Source organism: Pieris rapae, chromosome 11 (genome assembly GCF_905147795.1).
Source record: "Pieris rapae chromosome 11, ilPieRapa1.1, whole genome shotgun sequence".
Lineage (NCBI taxonomy): Eukaryota > Metazoa > Arthropoda > Insecta > Lepidoptera > Pieridae > Pieris > Pieris rapae.
Genome location: NC_059519.1, coordinates 7,318,664 through 7,341,824, shown reverse-complemented (window position 1 = coordinate 7,341,824; position 23,161 = coordinate 7,318,664). Strand labels below are relative to the sequence as shown.

At 32.5% G+C, this 23,161-nt stretch overlaps 1 protein-coding gene across 5 annotated transcripts; it reads left to right on the top strand.

Annotated features, from left to right (window-relative positions):
- The first annotated feature begins 1,303 nt into the window (after positions 1-1,303).
- LOC110994089 (synaptosomal-associated protein 25) lies at positions 1,304-23,161 on the top strand. Of its 5 annotated transcripts, none has more exons than XR_006750485.1 (9): positions 2,008-2,148; positions 10,768-10,858; positions 11,457-11,498; positions 13,125-13,173; positions 15,401-15,518; positions 15,823-15,951; positions 16,581-16,725; positions 18,339-19,661; positions 20,552-23,161. XR_006750485.1 is itself a non-coding variant. In XM_045629936.1 (8 exons), exons 2-8 carry the CDS (start codon positions 10,769-10,771, stop codon positions 20,615-20,617), a joined length of 639 nt encoding a protein of 212 aa, XP_045485892.1. In that variant the 5' UTR covers positions 1,304-1,634; position 10,768; the 3' UTR covers positions 20,618-23,161. The 5 variants fall into 5 exon arrangements, 3 of the variants coding, with proteins under 3 accessions (XP_045485892.1, XP_045485891.1, XP_022116274.1); XR_006750484.1 differs by lacking the exon at positions 13,125-13,173 and adding an exon at positions 14,779-14,827 and having other exon boundaries at positions 2,009-2,148; XM_045629936.1 differs by lacking the exons at positions 2,008-2,148; positions 13,125-13,173; positions 18,339-19,661 and adding exons at positions 1,304-1,634; positions 14,779-14,827.

Here is a 23,161-nt window from a genome sequence, read left to right as displayed (position 1 = left end):
GACTAACAGCTTATAACTATATTATGTGTGTAACTTTGTACGTCCCAAACCAAATGTTCACATATAAACAAATACGTAAGTAATCATTAGGTGGATTGATAGAAAAAAAAAATTATGGTTTAAATAACTGATGAAAATTATTTGAGGTGGCTAGTAGAAAGACTTACATTCTATTGGCAATGGAGGCCAGGGTGGAGCCTTGGCCAATGCTGGCCATGGATCCTTGGCTCCATGGCTCCATCGAAAGACTCCACCGTGGCTACTTATTTAAAACCCACAGGGACTAAATTGCTCTGATGGCAAAGTGATTCAGAGTCCTAAGGGTGCCAGTGTTTGGCGAACCAGTTTCCCTAGAACCCACTCCTACCAATGTTGCAGTTTGTAATACTAAGAATATTTTTTTGTAACCAACGTTATAGGTACAAATACTATTTAGTACTTATAAATTATTACAGCGTCAATATTCGTTAATCTATTAATTAAATACTAATTCCATAATATACGTTAAAAATATGTATATTATTTATAAAGACAATTACTAAATTTATCGCCTAACTTGTAATAAATAGGATGAAATTAAAATTGTAGTTTCCTTTTTTAAGTAAATTATTACGTATTTAGTGTGTATAAAGTTTTTTATTGTTCTTAAACATAACATAAGCCTAATATAAGAGACGAAACAGTAAAACCAATATAAATACAATGAAATAAATTCAAAGGATAAACGATTTCATTTTTATGCAGGTAATAGGAGCATAATAATTAGTTTCTTGTACATAAGATACTTTAGATAATTTGCATATGATATAATTATGACTATGAATGATAACGAAAATTTAAAACAATACCAAAATTAGTGAAACAATAAAATGATGCATATTATTTATTGCCCATAGTGTGTGATATGAAATGTATGGGGATATATTATTACTTATTCACAGCCTAATTCTTTAGATCACTGACATACAAATTAAATATTCGAAATCTTTGGAATAGATAATCCATAACCAAGAAAGACTAATTTATTAACATAATAAACACCAACATTCTCAACGAAGTATGTACAAATACTTTTCAAACACATTTGAATTTTGAAATTGACTTCCTTTTTATTTTTAAATTGTTGTCAAAATCAATTTGAATCAACATGTGGCGCTATCTATTGTCGAATAGCAGAATGACATACATCATAAATGTCAATGCCAGTGTCAATGTGTACAGTGTGTCATCTTCTTAAATTACAAAAGATATATGTCAAAGCCAAAACTGACAGCGATAAATATTTAATCTCGGATGTAAACAATACAATTAGTATTACTCACCCGAAACAAATTATAAAGTAATTAGTCATCATAACTTAAATTTAGATACATAAAAAATAAATTAATTGTATCGAGGCCAATAATAAAAAGAGGATTACAACGCGCATGACAACGAAGGCTATGCTTAATGCGCATAGTCAAAACATTGCGCATTTCAGTGGCTAACCTCATCGACTCAATCGACCAACACTCCTTTATGAGAAGAGAAAGCCTCACATTATTTTGCTAGTGTGTTCTGTTTAGTGATTGCTAAGTGTACAGTTATTACCTGAGGATTTTGACCACGCCTTCCAACCTACATTAAATTACCAAGTAAGTACTCGATTTCAGATTTATTCTTAATTTAAGTACAATCGATACAATATTGACGATTGTATATCTCCAGGACAAATTACTGACGATTATTTAGAATAGAATTTATTATTTACTATTGTCACCATATTAGTAGTTCATAAAATGTTTCCTAATATTATCATGAGTACTGGTATCAAATGACGTCATACCTTATAATACACAATATCGGATTGCCGCTAATAACAACTAACAAGATATTTTAAAGCTGTAAATTAATTTACAGCATAAAATTAATTAAAACAAAAATTGCAAGAAATCTTAGTTATTATATTCAGTAATAATATATTCTTTAAATGTAATTTTAAATATGTATTTATAGGAGTGGCAATACTTCATTAAGCCTGAAAGAGCATGAAATTTTTTATGGAAATGTTAAATGTCAAAGTAATAGTTATCACTGAATCATACTTGTGACATTACTTAACATATACATATAAATATAACAGAATTCTATGGAACCTTTAATACCCAGGTAGGATTTTTTTTTACAATACAAAATGTATCTTTTGGTCTTAACTTAATACACTCTTTCTATTACTGTGTAGGTTCACAATGTTTATTAACAGAACACCAGATTGTTGGAGATCTACATAATCCAAACAATTTATATTTTATCTTGTTAAATAAAACACTTTTATCTATTTAATTTTATGTCCAATACAGTGAAATACTGTTTAAATAAATTTTCTGTGTTTGAATTTTTCTATGCAGTCTAAATGTAAACTAAAATTAATATAAGTATTATGCATTAAAAAATTCACACCAATTTTTAAAATATACTTTTTCCTTAAAATCTAATAAATTATTTGTTAAAGTGAGTTACTTTAACCTTCCTTTAAAAAAATAAACCATTCATGGAATTTTTTATTCATAAATAAATATATATTTATATATCAAGCTATAAGTTACTAGTGACTATATGTATCTTGGATTAGATCACATACTAATTGCTTTATGGAACATAAGGATGAAGAAATTTTCTACATTGCAACTACTGTAATATAAAATCACACCCTCTGTAAACTTAAGTACAATATCTTTACGAGAAATATATCATGTGCAAATACAAAAAACAACATTTTCCACTTAGTTACCTCACCATATTAACATGAAAATACTGCCGTGCAGAGTTATGTAAATTAGAATGCTTTTAGTATTTGACCTCTGAATTCTTGCTAGATACATTTTCTGTAGTCAGGGCAAAAAAGGGTTATATGATAATAAAATAACATAAATTCTAAGTACAATTTTACTAACTTAACACCAGTGTATTTCACTGAATAGTATAAAGTGAGGTCAGAGTTCAACCAAGAACATCCTGCCTTCTCTCCACTTCAGAAATACCTCTTTAATAACTTTTTGTGTACCACTAATGGTACAAATTTAAATTATTTGTTATTTTAAAATGGTTAAATGGTTTTATTGATTTTTGTTTTATAACCAAGTCATGTACATAAGTTGCTATGGCTTTTAGATATGAGAGCATTTAATAAACCATAATTTAAAAGAATTAACACCAATCCTCAAGTATCTACAAATATTTAGTGATTAAGAGAAATAATTAATTCACAAATATTTGAGAATTAAATTGAATCAAACTCTTTCAAGAACTTTTGAGTTTTGGCTTTTAGGAAATTGTTTATAAGTTTTTATGATTGCAATTATTTTTTAAATGTTCTATTCTAAATAAGGTGAGAAGGAAATATGTAGCGGGATTTCTAGTAGGTACAGTCAGCATTCTAAAAGCAGAAATAATAAAAAATGTTTCACAGAATAAAAAATGTATTGATGCAAAGTTTTTCTCAATTATGTCACAATTCTTAGTCTCGGATTTTCCTAGAAAGTTGCGCCTCGAGCTTTTCTATTTTCCTTTGTTTGCTTCTCAGTTTTTTTATACATGACCTTTTTATGCCAAGCACTAAACTTTGAATATAGGTTAAGTTGAGGTCAGATGACATCCTTTGGTTATAATAATAGCTTTGTAAAATGAGAAAAAGTTAAATAACAAGTGTAGACTTGAATTCACCAGAAATAAAAGATGAAAAATTTTTATAACATATATGTTTATTTTGTCAACTTATAATTAACCGTTTCTCTTATTATATAGTTTCTACCAGTTGCCAGCTTCCGTACGATGCTCAGGATTATTTGTATTATGGACTTATTAAAATTTTTTTTGTCAATTACTTTAAAAGTTGCTGGTACAACGTTTCCTTTTATTTATTTATTAACACTTCGTTACATTACAATATAACAACTGAACATAGTTAAATGAAAAGGAGAGTAACTGGCGGCCTTATCGCTTTAGAGCATTCTCTTCCAGACACCCACTGTAAGTGAAGAAAAAAATTGTATTTAATTACATTTTATGATAAATACGCCAATTTAATGCGCTCCAATTTAAAGATTTTTGACGATATAGGGCGTTTGGCAATTTTTCAGTTCCAAGCGTTTCAGTTCCAGGTCGTTTCGATAACTGAAAGCCAAGAATATTTTAAGCCAAAAAAAATTATTGCACAAAATATAATAATGCATTGTGTAATATTATAAAAAGTTAAGGTACTTACGTATTAACGCCACAGCTGCAAAATGGTTAGCAAGTGTGGACAACCTAACCTAACCTATACCTTTTTGACTTTTAAAGTGTTTTGATTTTTTTAAAAGTGATTCATTTTATATTTAATCATCAATAATTTAGGTTTATGTTAGACCAACCACTAAATTTTTGCCGCGGTGGCGTTAATACGTAAGTACCAAAGTTAATCCATACTGTAGCATAAGCTAAATATGAAGCGATCGTATCAATCTATAATTAAATAATATAAGAATCTTAAAAATTTAATTGCATTCGGAAAAATTGCCGGACCGCAGTCCTATATCAATGTATGTCCTATATCAAATTATTTTATACTTTTAATCAGATCACACATAAAACTATTTGCTAATATAACCTATATTATATAAGGATAATGTAATCAAACATTTGAATCTAATTTTGTAAAGGAAAATAGAATCGTTCGTAGTTTCATTTACAACTTACAAGGTTGTTGTTTTGAGGAAAATACATATGACAATACTTTTTTGGATTTACATTTTTGATTTATTTGGAGTACTGCACTGATTACAGTTATTACGTCTAACGTAATAGTCAAGGTTCTCGCGTTTTCGCAAATAAACATTCAAGAACTCGGTGGCGGCGCGAAAATAGTATGCGACATTAGAACTGGATGAATTAATTAGATGGATTTTAAATTTTATATTAAGATTCCCCAAATATAAAATACTATTTATAAGATAAATGCTGCTTAATTTTAAATGGTTTCAACTTGTACACTTAAGAATATTAGTGTAGCTGTTTCCCAAACTTTTTTGTCCTATGACCCATTTTCGCCATTCTGAAGTTCGTATGTAAAATACATACTTTTTAATAGTAATAAATTAAATTGTTAACTTAAGTAACTTAAATTATAGGTTTGAGGAATACATTAGTAGGAAATTGATAACGAAACAGCGAAAAACTGATTAAAAAGTAATTTTTATACATTTTCGAATGGTCCCTTTACAATCAAATTGCCCCTCGGTGGGGCGTGGGACCTAAGTTGGGAAACCACTGGTCTAGCTAGAATAAGGCCATCAAGCCTCGATGATTGCTCCAACATTGCGCGAACAAATTCAAATGGACCGATTATTTTCAATAAACAACAAATTACACGTAAAACGAAATTAGGGTACACCTCAATTCGAAATAGCAAAGTAGTGATTTAAAAAACGAATAAGAATTTAATTTAAAAGCAGGGAATATATATTTAGTAATGTGCAAGGTTGTGCTATTGAAGTGGTTGGAGGTTGGGGTCTGCCTGGGGGCGATGCGCGCGTCTATTGATTTTACACAAGTCGTGTGCCATCTCTAGCTGAGACTACTTCACAAGTACGCAAAAATGTTTTTATGTATTTAGTTTCCGTATATTATAAAAGACGGATTGTAAATTTAGCCCGAAATGAAAATATTTACTATGATTAGGGTTCTAAGACAATATTATTGCTTCTATAAAATATTCCTTATAATTGTAGTAATAAGAACTAAATACGATTTATGATACTTCAGCTGTTAGCCCCGTTTAATTTCTTTCGCGCTTACAATGTTTAATGTTCACCGATCTAAATAAAGAATGACAGTAATGTTAATAGAGCTTAAAGTTTGACTTCTACCTCCCACGGTATATGTATGGCAAAATCCAAATATGTCACTTAACGCGGTATACACGGATTATTTTTTATATGTTAGAAACATACATATACGAATAATATAATATAATGCTTATGTAATAAATACAAAAAAGAACAATAAAAACAATTAAAATATAATAACTAAAATATATTATTAAAAGGGGTGCCTTTAATAAGTTAGCTTCTACAATTTAAAGTTAATATGCTAATACAGCAGAGTCACTCTCGTATGTCAAAAACGTATTGGATTTGACTCACACAAGTGTGTAGAATGGAAATTCGTTAATATAAAAGTACCAACAATCCGTAACAACAGAAGTTTTCGTAGACATGAAGGCTTATTAAAAGTATACATAACAAGAAAGTAATATGTTACAATAGTGGATTTGCTTTTGTAATAAAAGTTATCGAGTAAAACGAACTATCTTTTATCACACAGAGTAGAGAGAGATGTTGCTAACAGTCATAGATAGTCGCAAATTTACCATAGATAATACAGGATAAATTATAGACTTTAACATAATGAAACACATTTTTATAGATATAACTAAAATATTGTTTATACATCAAAAATATTACTTTAAAACGTTTAATATGTACATTTTATTTTACAGTTAAGTTTACAAGTCAAAGCCATCGAAATTAACTATAAGTTGTTCTTTCCGTCATTAAAATTCAAAGGTCGGGTCTAGAGCACGCCATTGCATGCTGCAAATTTTACGAGCAAACACTTGAACGCTTGTTTTCGTAAATCTTAACTTTCCCTTTTGATTTACAATTCTATGGTTTTACTTTTCAAGTCACGAACTCAAGTCCAAGGGGATATTAGATTGTTTCCTTTGTAAAAACCACTTACCTGCCTCTGTTAAAGTATAATTTATTCATTTTCACAGAAAGTTTACATTTCTCAAGTCTAGAGCATAGCACGGACGAGCACGGCAAAAAAATTTTAGGCACTTATTGAATTACGCAGTGTTTTGTTTTTTTTAATGTTAACGCTGTTCTATTTAATAATAAGTTACGATTGTAACTTTTTACGATTATGGGGGGGAGAAAACAAATGATTTCAATTGTAAAAGGTATCACAGGTGTAATACCTGCGGTAAATGGGTTTTATAACTTAAACAGCCTTTGATTTTATTTACTATTAAATAGTTTGCTTACTTATGTGTGCGTGCGTTTTCTGGGTCAAGTTCGTAACGTCGTTCATCAGTCTCGACTCTGAATCTTACCTTTATATTGGCCGTATCTCTTAAAATTTTCATCTTACATGCTGAAATGTTGCACTCAAACCTAAAGATTAAACGCATTAAATTAACTAAACCAAATGTTTGATTGAGTCAGCCACAGTACCCAGTATGATGAATAATTTTGTAAGAGTAATTTGTTTAAAAAAATACGTTTATTTTGGAACATAGGATCATCATGGTAACACTTATTCCACGTCATTAAATTCGAGCCTCTTGGCATCCCTACTCATCGGCAAAGAAGACAGAGGGTGTTGGCCCAAAAAAAAACCGGCGTAAAAAACTCTCGGTACTCTTTTAAAAAAAAGCAAATCATCAAACAATTCTACAATATTTAAAACAAATATAGCAAATTAATTAGAATGTTCACAGACAACTTGCGACATATACATTTCTACGTCTGTTTCGTTGTTATTATATAAGTGATTGGTCTCAAGCCGAAACAATTGATCGTGGTGACCTTTGAGTTATTTGCCATGAGTGTTAATTAAACCACGATCGCGATATAATAATAATTTCGCAAATTTATGAAAGGGGTGGAAATACACTCGACAATTGTCATATTCAAGGTTATGACGTATTGAGACTTGAGTTATAATGAAACTGTCTGTTACGGAACAAGCATCGTTAATTCAGGCTTTTCATATTGTTTGCGGGCGTTTTGTTTTTTTTTTATGTCAACTTTGTTGGCGTAGAAATAAACCACCGAGCTGTTATATGTCAAAGTTCAATAGTAAAGTATGGTTTGGTCCTTAACATAATTGTTTGGTAACTGTACTTTAGCTAATGGTCGATTTATGAGCCTGGTACCTGTATCCACGGGCCTAAGCCAAGTGAGGACAGATTTTTAAGAAGCCTTTGTTTTTGAAATAATTCCGTGGTCAGGACAACATTGTCTGTGAGTTGATTCCAAAAAGGCTTACCTATACCTAGGTAACATTAAGAATGTTTAGAAAATGAAAAAAAGGCTTAATGTAGAAAGTTCTTAATTCTTTTTCGAAGTAATCTCCGTTCCTCTGTAAACTTCTTCTTAAACCAATGATAAATAGTGGCACGAGATGAGGCTTCATTAAGAAATGCTAATCGCAACCTGTCATAGCTTTGTTGTTGAGTAAACCCACAACGAAAGTCATATTAAATAATTGACGGAAAATTTTCTCGCGTTCATTTTCACGTGTAACAAGAGTTTAAGATTTGCCGCCAATTCACGAAAACAAATGACAATATACTACATTAGGTTACCAAAGAGTTCTAAAATTGAAATTCTAAAAAGTTTTTCATTAGCAATGTTTCTAACCAGCCAGCCAGTTCGAAACATTTTCAGTGCTAACCAACTTATACCCATACCGCCCTGTTGGGAAGAAATTCAATAAGGCCTTTCCATTACTTTGAATACTTTTAGGGCATGACCTCGACTATGCTTGGTTTTACATAAAGTAAATATATTCTCAAATATGCAAATTATAATCGCTACAATAAATTGTGTATGTTTCTATTAAATTTCCTTTTTCCGGTCTGTCTCTAAGAAACGTTAGATTAAGGTTTTTTTTTATATATTTTTTCGTACTTCCTTTCGTGTTTCGTTATTTACAGTTGTTTAAATTAAAAATAAAAATAATTTGCTTGTTGAGGTGTGTGTCAGAATGCAATGTGTGTGTTTTTAGGTGACCTTAAAAATTAATGCCATTTGCTTATTTCCTTATTAATAAGCAAAAGTCGAAGAAGGTTTCTTTATAATTCTTATATGATTCGGTAAAAAAGTTGTGTTTCTTTCACAAGTTAATATTAAGTTTTTTTTTTTCAAAATAAGTATTTTTATTTTAAATAATTTCCAGTCCTATTTAAAATTTGAAATGTTCGTATTTGTCTTCCGAAAACATCTCTTGCATTTTAGTAGTGTCAGACCTAGCATATGATCAAAATACATAATAAATCGTGACATCGATTGTGATCACTAGTCATAATTAAAGTAGTTAAGGTTATTAATGAAATAAAGAGCCATTTTGACCCGACTGATAAATTACGTTACCTTGGCGTGTCGATCACAGCGTAGGCACGGAATCTCCCGTGAGTATTAGGTATTAGAGGTTCTTATTTGAATATACCAAAAAAAACTTTGGTGCCTATAACTTTTAGATATGGGCCACACATTTCTGTATCTGTTTTGTGATTATTTCTAATAGGCAAATCAAGACTTTTCGGGACTAAAGTAAGCCGGTTGCCTCACGATGTTTTCTTTCACCGCGTACACAGACTAGGATCGAACCTACGACCCCAGGGAAGGGAGTCGCATGTAGAAACTAATCGGCCAACGGTGCATTTTAAATGTTATTTTTTTCAAATATTTTGTGAATCCTATAAAGTTCATTTGAATCGTTAACAGATTTTTTTAAATTTAATGATTGGGTCAGTCCCAATTGTATGTTCTTTTTCATTCCTAAAATATATTGTTAATATTCTATCATCATAATTACTGCGCCATTGGTATATATAACATTTATAATATTACGATTGAGCGACAATGTCCGTGACAAATGATACTGAGCAACTTTGTATTTTTCTTTTAGTCTCTCGATGGGAAATGCTGACTTTATAGAATGTCTTCAAGATAGTACAAGGCTGTATTGTAACAGATAGAATATTCTTCATTTATATAAATGATTGATATGCATTAACAGACATAGACAAATTTAGAGAAAGTTTGAGCCAAATTTCCTTTGGAAAAACATATGTAAATTTATTGAAATAGGCATTTAGGAATATCGGTTAAATTAATGAAAATCTGAATTCATGAAAGTCAAGCCCAGAACCATAACAAATGTAGCCTTACGCAATTTGTAATCTCATTACCTGAATAATTGATGGCGTCAGTCATTGATTACGTATTTGTTCAATGATTCAATTTTAAGGAATTTATTATAACCTTTTCGGCCTATTATTAACTCTACAGTCTTGTATGAAAATTATGATAAATATCGTTTGCTCCAGAAAAGTTTAAAATTCTTAAAAATTGTTTTGAATTAGATAATGTTCTGCAGTTAGGTGTATTCGTCAATAAGGACGAGAGACGATAACAATCGGGAGATTGATCAGAGATGGGTCAATGTAGCTTCAATGTCAGTTAAAGCTAGATACGTCAATACATTACACAACAACGTTCTAATTAATTTAACCTATATCAGTTTAGTTTATTTTTATTTCTTTTTGTTTCTGTTAAAGTATGTTTTTTTTTTACTATTTTTATTATTTGCAATATGTATTTTTGCACTTCTTGCCTACCTTATGTAATATACTCACAGTGGCTGTCTGGAAGAAATCGCTCTAAAGCGATAAGGCTTTTCATTAATTTATTTTTAATTTATTTTGATTTTATTTTTTTACCTTTTATGTAATGCAACGAAGTGTTAATAAATAAATAAATATATAATGAAGAAAACGGTGATCCTGATATATCAGAGAGATGATAGATCTCTGGTGCGCTGAGATTGTGAAAGCATAAAATTGACAGTATCATTTAGACTTTGTCGAACGCGTGATACTTTTCATTTTCGAACTAGGTAGTTTACCTATAAAAAATATTTCTTAGTTTTACAAATAACATATGCTGCTTGTTCCAGAATGCCTGCAGCCACACCACCAGCCGAAAATGGCGCGCCGCGCAGCGAGTTGGAGCAACTCCAATTACGAGCCGGCGAAGTTACTGATGAGGTTTGAATATTAACACCCTTATTACATTTAAATAACAAAAGTATTGAAAGTTAAAGCCTTAACATATATATACCTATAAGTAGAGTACAGATGTTTAGCTGCCCTATTTCTTCTATAGAGAACATATAAGATTGGTTTTTGATACCAACCCTTTGTGTGTTGGTTTCACTTATCAGTTTTCTTGACCGATACAAAGCATAACTAGCCAGATGCAATTTCTAGATGCCTTGACCTTTGGTTAAATATTTTAACGATTTTTATGGACAGGTTCAATACAAGGGAGGATAAAATAAGGATAAATAGTGAATATAGTCAGAAGGGCAATTATGCTAGTGTTAGTAGTCACATTATGTCCAAGTGGAGCATCAGATATATTTCTGTTTCCAATATAAAATATTGGTGCTGAATAAATCAAGTGACTGAAATCAATCTAAGGTGGTTGAAAATTTCAAGTTTCATAACATATACGTTCAAGAAAAAAATAAACTTTAATTTAGTTTAGATGCCTCTTAGGACATGGTTATGAATGTCAAAATACTCATATAACATGTATACAATATATCACTTAATATTGTAATCGCATTTTTCTGAATTTCAGTCACTGGAATCAACTCGGCGTATGATGCAACTATGCGAGGAGGTACGTCTCTCTCCACATTATACGTGTTAAATTTAAGATTAAATTGATAATAAATAATGGAAAAATAATCTGCCGATAGCTTATAATTATCAATTCTCGTAAAGGCAGTCGAGAATACCTTACGTAATGACCCTACAATGTCTTTAATATGCAGTTCGAAATTTCAGATAATGACTATAATAAGAAGAATCGATAAAATTTGCTAGATTTGGATTTACTTGTTACTTCAGACGTATTTCATTTTCTGTAAATTTTGTTTCCCCGATAGTTCCCAAGTTTTGTTGATTTATTCCATTGGTTATGTGATTATTTGACCATCTGTGAGAGAGGTGTTCTCGATGCGAGGGAGTGAGGGGTATTGCGGAAGTGTCTTGGGTAGCCCGTAGCCCTATTCGGTTTGCCCCAAAGCCCCCCGAACCCTAGGGCGCAGCCTCTGCTATCCTTGGCCTTTGTGTTTCGATGTCGCTAGTGTTATTTCGATGTGTATGTATATTCTCTAGCTGTTTATTTGATTTATATACAGTTATTTTTCGTTTATATGCATATTTTATTTTATTACAAATATTTATTTTATCGTTACTGGGTGTTGCATGATCCGTGCCTAAATGTGTCCAAATGTTAGAATCTCTTAGCCCTTTGTGTTGTTCGTAGTGTTTAACCAAAACTACATGTGGATTGGCATATCCTCTTTCTATTGGAATTGACAGTTAATTTCTTGTAATTAGAATCAAAATTTACATATACACTAAGAATAATTTAACTGTCAAGTCCTATTGACCGGTTTAGTTCTCTCCATAGCATGAAAGCCCATCATAGAAATATCCAAGTTCCCTTTAGCGTCTATCAACCTTCTAGTCAAGATTTGGATCAAAATTGCGCTTTCTTTCAACATAGTCTTAAATGCTTGGGCTTGCTTTCCGAATAAAATCTTTCTGCCATCTTCCACTGTCTGCCGTTCTGGCCTTATACCTTCCGAATGCACTTTATTCCTGATTTGGATTATCACTGGCAACTTCTGCCCATTATCTAAACTCTCGAATTTAACAAATAATCCAACATGTCTATTGTTTCTTTCTTCTTTTAGTTTCTGTCCTAGGTCTCTGTGTAGTGGCTGCTGTCTGTTGTTGACTGTATCTTTTATATATGATTTCATGCCTTCTCGACATTTACATAACTATGTGGGCAGTACACGTGCCACGACTCCAACAGATATATCGAGCTACACCTTGCAAACTCTCACAACAAATACAGAACAGTCGAATACTTTATCGTTAATAGATATTTTTGTTTGATCCCTATTTTATCGTTCACGTATATTATATAATTTTATTTGTTTTTGTAACATTAGATGTATTGTGTTAATATGTATTACTAACTTGTCTGTACTAATGTTCCGAAGACACAGTGCCAACTCGCATCACTCAACACTGTTCAGACTTAGGGCATCTTCAGACTGTTACGTTGAGGCAGTCGGAAATGCCCTTCCAACACTAAATACCAAGTACTGAACACTGATGCTCGAGTGCCGCAGCGTCGAGCCACCTCGCCCGTCCACTGTCCATTCACTCCACTATACCCCTCACAACTAACATGCTCTCTGACTTTTTGTTTCTGCGGCTGGTTTAGAGCAAGGAGGCCGGCATACGAACTCTGGTCGCTCTAGATGACCAGGGAGGTGAGTGAAATGCAAATTGCAACACTTAAGTTACTTACAGTTTTGTCTATTTTACCTTTCGCTAACCATGTTGGATCGCTCGGCCGAAATGGGTTTGGTAATAATCAAGGGGAGATTCACCGCTATTTAAAGATTACATTTTGTATTTTTCGTGCAAAGATGCTGGCTTCCGAGAAACTGTTACATTAACTTTACATCTGAACCACTCTGGACGGGAATGCCTCCATCTCTGCATATTTTTTTCGTTTAGTAGTTACACAACTTTGCACAACTCGACAGCGAGTGCTATTTTCAACTTCAACGCCGGCCTATTCGAATAAAAACATACAAGCTAATTGTTATCCGATCGTACGATACTTTTACATTCTGCATATCAAATATTAAACTCGACTTACTTGAATCACATAACCGAAAAAATCGTCTGAAGTAAATTCGAAACGCTTCTCCTCAACGCACGACTCTTAACATCACACAAAATTATTCATATATCATGGAAAACTGAGCACAAATACGACTTTAATCTGGTTTTACCTGCAAGCTTCACTGCATGCATGTTGTTCGAGTAGTGTGTGTTAGCGCCGAGCGGTCGCGGTCGGCGGAGGGCAAAAGAAGAACGGAGGAGAGTGGAAGAAGTCCGCCGGCCGCGCGTCGCTCAGTGCTCGCTGCACGCCGCACGCCACGTAGGGCGTCCGCGCCGCTGACCGCCGCTGCACCGCGCACGCAGCACCGGTGCGGCATCTCTGGCACCGCGCACTCAGCACCCGACCCACCCAACACCCCCGATACTCTCTCCTGCGATATTATTTTGATTTGTATTTTATGTATAGAGCGAGGACGCCGGGGGGCAAGCGCTTCATATGTTGAGTCACCAGGGCGGTAAGAGTTAACTTGAACGTGGGTAGTCGAGTCGTGAGAACGTCTGTGTTGAATGTGCAGTATAATAAATTAATCTCTTTGTTTTTCTTTGACGTTTCTCTTAACGACTTATCTCAGATCGATGTTGCGTATGTTTCTATGTTTCGATGGGGATGATTATGACAACATAGTGTAAATAGAGAAGCCCGATGGCCGTTCGTTGCTAATTGTCGCCAAAACTATTACTATCTATCCTTTGCTGAAGATTTAATTTGTATGAGCTGCGCAATCTGTTTTAGTTTCCGTTATTGTCGATCGGAACGCTTTTTATAGGTATATTTATTTATCTTTCCGAATCTCTCTTCTCTTTATGCGGTATATGTTTGCGCGTTGACCGATTGTGTGTTGACGTGTAGAGTATTTATGGTATCCGCCTTCATCTACATGGCTAGCAGCGTACTATTAATGTTAGTGCAGTAGGTCTGTTACTGTTAGCTCGATGCGATCAGTGTCTGCGGCGGGCGGCCCCTTCCTCGTACCACTTGCTACCACTCATGCAATAATGGCTTTAACGCTGACATGCTCAGATCATTTCACAGAGGAGCGGCCGCCCGCCGAACTGCGGCTCACCGTGATCATATTCATGTATTTTGTTTTTTTTTTGTTATCATTTTAAGTTTACTATACCGAGATGCGGGGCGAGGTGCCCCCTCATTGGCGAGCTATAGTGACATCATTGTTGTGTTGTAGAGTCACGAGGTGGGCATGAAAACCCTGGTCATGCTGGATGAACAGGGCGGTAAGCATCCAGTAGATATACTTCCTCATTAGTAAGGCTTTGTCTAAAATACCAGTTTATGAAAGATCATTGAATTTTACCATTGGAAATATGCTAACAATAAAATATATGGATAAATAGAGGTAAAATGTCATCACCATATATTAAAATAGATATAAATGAACCACCGAAGGTGTGGAGATTTAATTGAAAAATCATCTTTTTTGTTTTTCTCTCACGCATCTAGCTATGCACGATTTTTAGATGTTGACTGCATGAGTAGTATTTACTACTTGATCTAAATGTTAGTTATCAGTATCTGATATCACATAGATTCCGCACATACATCATTTTATCAAGGTAAAAAAAGTAAAATTAGATTTTGCTATACCAGGATGACTGTGACACTTTAAAGAATTATTCAACAACAGATTGCACTTTAAAAGGAATTTGAAGAATGTCTCACACTTTTTCTGGTATTTGTCGAGAGCGTTGAGAATTTACAAAAAACACGAAGATTCGCGAAAAATGTTACGTGCTTTTATACCTTTAGCTTTTGAAGGGACGATACTAAGTAATCATTTGTGTAAACAGAGCAATTGGATAGAATTGAGGAGGGGATGGACCAGATAAACGCAGACATGCGTGAGGCCGAGAAAAATCTGTCTGGAATGGAGAAGTGCTGTGGTATCTGCGTGTTGCCTTGTAACAAGTACGTTTATTTGAAAACGTGTTTCAATATTCAAATTCTATGAAAAATCTTAAAATATTTCGGGATTTATTGCTTACGATATATTTTCTACTTAAGGACTAATTTCGCTAAATGGTGCAATATATATATATGACTGCAAAAAATTTTAACGGTTTTTGTGGCGGTTTCCATCGAAAGATACATGTTTTAGTTTTTCTAGTAATGTCTCTACTATACTTGGGTTGCTAGGTACTAGGGTTGCTAGTGTATAAAATATCAACTACCCACGTCAAAAAAAATTCCCATAACCTGATGTCGGTTTCAGGGGAGCATCGTTCAAGGAAGATGATGGTACATGGAAGGGCAACGATGACGGTAAGGTAGTCAACAACCAGCCGCAACGGGTGATGGACGAGCGCAATGGCATTGGACCACAAGCGGGATACATTGGCAGGTATAATCTATATTTTACTCTCGTCTGTGAGGAGAAAGAATGTCTGTCTTCGACACGTATTGAAGTTAGCGCAATTATAAATAAGCATTAGATTTAAATATATATACTAGCGGACCCAGTAAATGTTTGCCTTATTTCATGCGATTTGGATATTAAAAAAGTATGAAATGAAAGACAAATAATATTTTTTTTAAATATGTATGGTTTTTGTAAATTTAAACGTCATTTGAATTGGTTTTAACTGCTGTTAAAGAGGAGTTCAGTGTACATAGGACACCTACTGTAGAATTAAAGATATATTAAGTGAAATACATTTGTTGTTATGCCGCACTATTAATTTTTACTATTATACAGTACAATTTACTATTATTTTCATTTTTATTTACAAGTAACTACAGTAATCCCCCTTACAACACGAGTATCCGCCTATATAACGAATGATTTTTATACCTGTACTGTGAAATTTATAATGATTTGTTCGTACATATTTCGTTTATAACATAGTTATGCAGGAATACGTGTTGAAGAAACGAAAAACGCGGAACCAATCTACCGTATTATAGGGGGGATTACGAGCATATGTAATGAAATATGATATTGATTTTCAAATCATAATAAATTAATTCCAGGATAACAAACGACGCTCGCGAAGATGAGATGGAAGAGAACATGGGTCAAGTAAACACTATGATCGGTAACTTGCGTAACATGGCCATTGACATGGGCTCTGAACTTGAGAACCAGAACAGGCAGATCGACCGTATCAACCGCAAGGTAACGCATATATTCATAATTGGGTTGTCTATGGGGCTAAAAAAAAGATTTAAATTCGTTCGAATTTCAAAAAAATATATTGTTTAGGTAGTAATTACTATAAGTTCCAAATTTAAATAATTAAATCGTAATTGAGTTGGAAAATTTTGAATCATTGGTTGTGTTCGATATTTAAAAATGTAATAAGTCATAATAATAGCAATTTGTTGAAAAGAAACAGAACTGTATAAGGTAGTTTTAAATTTATATTTAATTCGAAATTCAAATCAACAATGGTGATCAGCTTTTTACTAGCAATTTTGACGAAAATACCACAAATATTTTCTTGTCCCGCAAGACATAGATTGATCGATGTGAGCTTTTTTACTTTGCACAACGTGTGAGACATAAGCGTGGGAGATGACCGCACCATTGCTTCATGAATAATGCCTGATTCTATATTCATTTTAGTTACGAAACTTTGTTTATTGTATGTTGTAGAATTTCAAAAGGTTCTTAATTTAAATGATTAGTTTAACAATTTAATTTTACTATCATAGCAATGTCAAATGACCTTCGAAATCTTAATAATTTTTCAACAATCTTTGATCAAACAAACAAACTACTGTAATACGTTTTTGCCCATTTCTTTTAAAATTTTCAAAAGTTACTACTTTGAAAAATCTGAACATCATACGAGATTTTATTAATATAGTCTAACTAGCTGACCTGGCAAACGTCGTCTTGCCAAACTACTACCTTTAACTCAGCGCCATCTGTTAGAATTGTATCAAATAATAAACAAATGTTAATGTTATCGTAATTTTAGTAAGGATGCCTATTTTTTTGAAAATGAAATATAGCCTATGTCACTCAGGAATGATGTAGCTTTCCAACAGTGAAAGAATTTTTCAAATCTGCCAAGTAGTTTCGGAGCCTATTCAATTCATACAAACAAACAAACAAAAAATCAAACCTTTCCTCTTTATAATATTAGTATAGATAACTTGTTTTTTTTTAAACAACCTTACCAAATTTTGGCCCAATAGTATTGGTTAGACCGCCATCTAGTGGCAAAAGTGATAAACAAAGTTGAGTCATCTATGAAATGAATATAACCAATCAGTGCGGGATCTAGATCAATATAATAAAGAAAAATTCATGCACATGTTCATATAACTTTGTAGCTATTAGATGCATTAACATATTCACTTTGCCATGTAGTTTAGGGGATTTAGTTCAAAATTTTTATGCTGAATTTTGTCAAATCTTGCGTTATTTTTTTCTATGAAAATTACGCATGCATTTTTAGTATAATTTCATTTGGCATGATTTGATAATTGGATACCCATAAATCATAAAATATACACATTTCATAGACAATACACCACCATACGTTTGTTTCACTAGACAGAGACAAACACACAACTAACATAAGACTGTCAAACGTCTATAAGGGCCAATTTGACTTCCTGACAAAATTGGTGCAAATGAAAATCTGGGATATTTGACAATTGTCGCACTCGGCGTTCTGTCACTGTCAGATGTCAAACTGGCATTTACGTTAGATTAGATGTCACAAACTTCATTACATATATGTACCTGTTACAAAGACAAGAAACACTTCTCTATAGGGTGAATCGAATGAGACAAGAATAAAGGTCGCCAACCAGCGCGCACACGAGCTCCTCAAGTAAACGGCGGCGGCGACACACAAACACACACACGTCTCGTGGTCAAGTCGATTGCAAACACTTAAGTACACAAAAAAGGACTTTATTTTTAATTGGATTTTGTACAATATTTTTTTAATTATGTCAATCTAAAGGTTATATTTTTAAGTCTTTTAAAAATTGTTTGCAACCGACTTAAAGAACCAGTATTTTGCTTAGTGACATTATCCAATTAATCTTTATCTGTACTAATATGTAGACATTTGAAGTTGTATAGAATATTGCTATTTATTAAAGGAGGGAAGGATCAAGACTTTTGCTTGAAGGAATTATTGTTAAATGCATAAAAATCGAATGCAATAAAATTGCTAAACTCCCTTTTCATATTAAAATTATTTACCTTTTAAACGCTCCGATTATTTGTTGATACCCATTTTTTTATAATTCTATATGAAAATGTTACTATGACCAGTGTTAAAAAAACTTTTCTCGTATAATATAGGTTTTTGTAGTCAACTATAAGAATATCGTAAGGATTGGCTAATGTGATAATATGAAGATAAGGTGGAGTTAGGTTAATATATTTCATAGGAGCATTTATGTTCTATGCAAAAAATCCACCCGCAATGCCCATAAACGTATTACATATCTCAACACACCTGCTTCTATGGAATATTTCTTAGAAAATGCTTTGTATGAAACGGCTTTTTATTACAAAAAACTTTTCTTAGTTTTGTATTCGAGATTACATTTAGATAGGATTCTGTTTATATACGAAACCTGAAGTGTTTTTAGGAAATAAGAACTGGCACAAGGCAGAAAAGAACCAGCCTAAAAAATTACATAGATCCAAAGGTGTCGTTAATATATATAAAGTACCAAAGAGTTATTTGGAAATAGATTGCTCCCCATGCCTATAAGATCTTGGAATACAAGTACTTAATGCAGGCGTTATAAGAAGGATTCGCATACGTAGCAAGAACGTATACATACGCGTATACTGATTTCATAAACACTCTTGTCTTGAAATTGTCCCTTTAAAAAAATCTACATTTCGGGTTTCAACAAATATACTTTAAGTAATCAACGCTAGATTAGTTGTTATATGCTTCATAATAAATTAATCATCTAGTTGATAATTTTATTTATTCCTATACGATTTAGGCACATAAATACCTCGTTAAATGTTTCATTACTCTATATATATATATATATATATAGTCATGTAGTTTTTCACCACGAGACAGACATACATACACTAACACATTTACGGACAACGATACTGTAAGTATTATTTTTTATAATAACGCACAACTTAGAAAATTGAAATAAACACTGGTTTTGGACTAACTACATAAAAGGAACAAAAGCGGTTCTATTGTCTTCATATTTTAATCAGTATTAATATTAATATATTTTTTCTGCATATAAGTAACAGTACGAATGTTTAGCGGTCAACGAAATCAAGCGGGGATAGCTGCTCTATCGCATGGCACAATTGTTGTATTCACAAATAAATCGAAATATTACAAAATAACTTTTATATCAAGTTGTCAAGTTGACTTGTGAATTGCGGGTAACATGTTCTTGAATTCAGCCATTTTGACAGAACAAAGAACGCGACGTATTAACGGAGCACACCACTGACAGGCGACAGCCAATCAGCGCTAACGCATGGTTCGTGCGTGCTGTATCGTATCGATATCGGCGAACTTACAGTCACCGCTAAACATTCGTGCCGCGATGTATAACACGCTTTAAAAAACATGCCAATGTTAATATATACCACTTTAGTTCCAATTAACAATATTTTGTATACATTATTAAACAACAACAAACATATTTCACTTTTCTACTATAAAGCACGCTTTAATTAGCACCAAATAGCTTAAAGTTTAAGTTCAACGAACATTCGTTTTCCGAATTTTCTTTGACAAGCTTTATGAAGTCTATATTATACAATCGTTAATAGTTTGATACTAAAACATTATTTAGTAAGATTTTAGAGTGACCTATGTATCTTTGACTCCTTTTGATATAATCACCATGCTGCAACGCTTTGTCTAATATTGCTTTTTATCAACAAAAGGGGTCAAAGATTTTTGTAATTGTATTACAATATAATCCTTCGTATTTTAATGTTATTGAAGATAATTAATTAATCTATTTTTTAGGGTGAGAGTAACGAGACCCGTATAGCAGTCGCGAACCAGCGAGCGAATAAACTACTCAAATCTTAAACAGATTACAACAGCGGTTGGCAGAATGACGTTAATCATATGTCAAATGTTCGATAATTATTAAAGACGATTTTACAATCATAATACCGGATTGTAGCGATGAAAAACCGGGTTTCGGTTTCAGAGTTTATCGATTAGCAGTGTCGTTTTGCTTCTAGATATATTTTATTCTTCCATTTCTTATATATCGATGGTATTTTTTCTTGGACCAAGTTTTTCAGTACAAATGGTACATATCAGATTTAGCGTCATTTTGTGAACCTTACAGTAAAAGTTGGAACGTGGATACAATAAATAGAAGAATTGATATAATGTATAGAGATGTTATAACTAGATATAACCCAGTTTCTGGCCGACTCCGACACGACAAACGCATTAAAGGCACATACCCTGGGGTTTGAGACGACAATTATTGTCAACAGGTGTCGCCCATTAATGAAAATTTGTATAAATGTCAATGTCATTCCCATACAAATTGTTTAGCGTTAGTGGGCCACGCCTATGGGAAAGTGATGTTGTCGCTAGCCCCTAAATCTAAATTCTATAAGATTTCTATTAAAGATTCACTATAACTTTGTTATATGCTTATTGTAACGTATCCTGTCAAGTAGTTCTATAATGCACAAAATTTCTTTAATGTGCCAAAAGTATTTGATTATTTCGCGCGACAAATTCCTTTAAAAATAATCTAGTCTCAATTGCGTTGCTAGGATTTTAATAAATTTGGGCGTCAAATGTAATGGCCGATGTGAATAAAAAAAATCTTAAAATGCAAAATATAGTTCGAAATTCAAATAATAATTTAATTAAGAATGACAAATTGTTCGAAATTTAAAATAACATAAATTCTGTATTAAAATCAAAAACTATATAAACTTAGATACTTCACAAGGTCATACATAGGTTTTTGTGCTTGTCCATTCTATTATATAATATTATTTATGATTTATAAATCGAAAATTTTATAATAATTGATTATAAGCATTTCTGTAATTAGTAATTCGTTTTAGGTTAAGTGATTTGTGCCTGAATAATATTAATTTTAGTTAACTATCGTTTCTAGTTTCGCTAACATATATTCCAACATTTCAATTGTTATTGTGGTCTCAAAAGAGTTTTATACAAAAGGACTTATAAATAATGTATAATGTAAAATTGTACAGCACCACCTCTTCTTTGTGTTGGTAATAAAAAAAAGAATATAACGTTGCTTTTTCGATACGAATATTGTACTGGTAAAATAATTTTAAAGGTACCTTCAGTACTTTATAACCTATGATTAAACTCACAACTACTATGACCATAAATTTAGGAATCAAAATATTTTACCTATTAATTTTACTACTGAACGTGAAGTTTATACAGTAACTCTAGTAGGCCGTAGGCTCCAAACATGCCTATGAGACAGCCATAACAGACGGTCACTTCATACCATGATGCGTTTTAGTGGGTGTGTTGCCGTCCTTTAAGGTACCTTAAAAAGAGAAAGAGACTCATGAAAGCTCTCTTTTTGATAATAACTTTATTTAATATGCATCAACATCATAATCGGTATGTACAGCGAGTTTTCAATAACTCATAAATAATATTTACTAATAAAGTTACTTCAGGGCTTCTAAAGTCCTATTATATGCCTCTCACATATCTCCAATAGCTGTACACTATTATTTTGACTCATTAAAAGTTTCATATAAAATGTATAAACCTCTTTGGTAGATCACAAATAGATTAATTATCAATGCAATAGTCTATTTGATAGTTGAGCATTTAAAAACGTTATTACTTAAAGTATATAAATACGTACGTAAGTGACGAGTACCGGCCTTAGAGTAAAGTATATAAGACGTTACGGCTTGGTGTTGTTTACGGATGAGGCGGTTTTTAATCGGTATCTTGCTTTATAGGTATAGCTATGGTTAAGCTGTGATTAAATGTCATGTGTCCAAATTTGACAGTTTCTGATAAATACTGTAGTAACTGACGTGACAGGACGACAAGTCAATGTTACTGTCAAACGACTTCAATCTGTCACCGTTAAATGTGACTGATTAAAATATATGTAGATATACATTTTCAAAGAATTTCCTTCTTAGTAATATATCGCATCAGTAGTCATCTGAACACGAAAAAAACTCTTTATTTAATTCAATAACTAACTTAATTAATACAATGACTTGCGTTTGGACAGTAAGACAGAAAAGCAAGATCCGAAAACCGCCTTAGTCTATGGGGATTTAACTACAATACTTATCAATCGCTCATGCATGTAGTTAAACCCCAATATTTAAGATACATTTTTCGAAATTTCTCTGTCTCTTTCGATTAGTTAAGGGTTGATCTTATTCAATATTAAAAATATCCTAGACATGTTTAAGTACTCAATAGATGTGTATATTTACCGTGCGCAAATATATTCGTTTGTAATCAGCCTAATTATATCTACTGTACACATAGACAAATTATTTTTCATTATGAAATAGAGTATATCGTTAGTGTAAACTGTTAATTTCTAATTAAATTATTGATTTGTTAAAATTAACTTTA

Bases quoted from the DNA above. Each gene is read 5' to 3' on its own strand.
- LOC110994089 (XM_045629935.1), top strand. From the start codon at position 2,129: ATGGAACCTTTAATACCCAG. The intron at 2,149-10,767 runs GTAGGATTTTTT...TGCTTGTTCCAG, and splicing joins ATGGAACCTTTAATACCCAG to AATGCCTGCAGCCACACCAC. The intron at 11,499-14,778 runs GTACGTCTCTCT...GTTGTGTTGTAG, and splicing joins TGATGCAACTATGCGAGGAG to AGTCACGAGGTGGGCATGAA.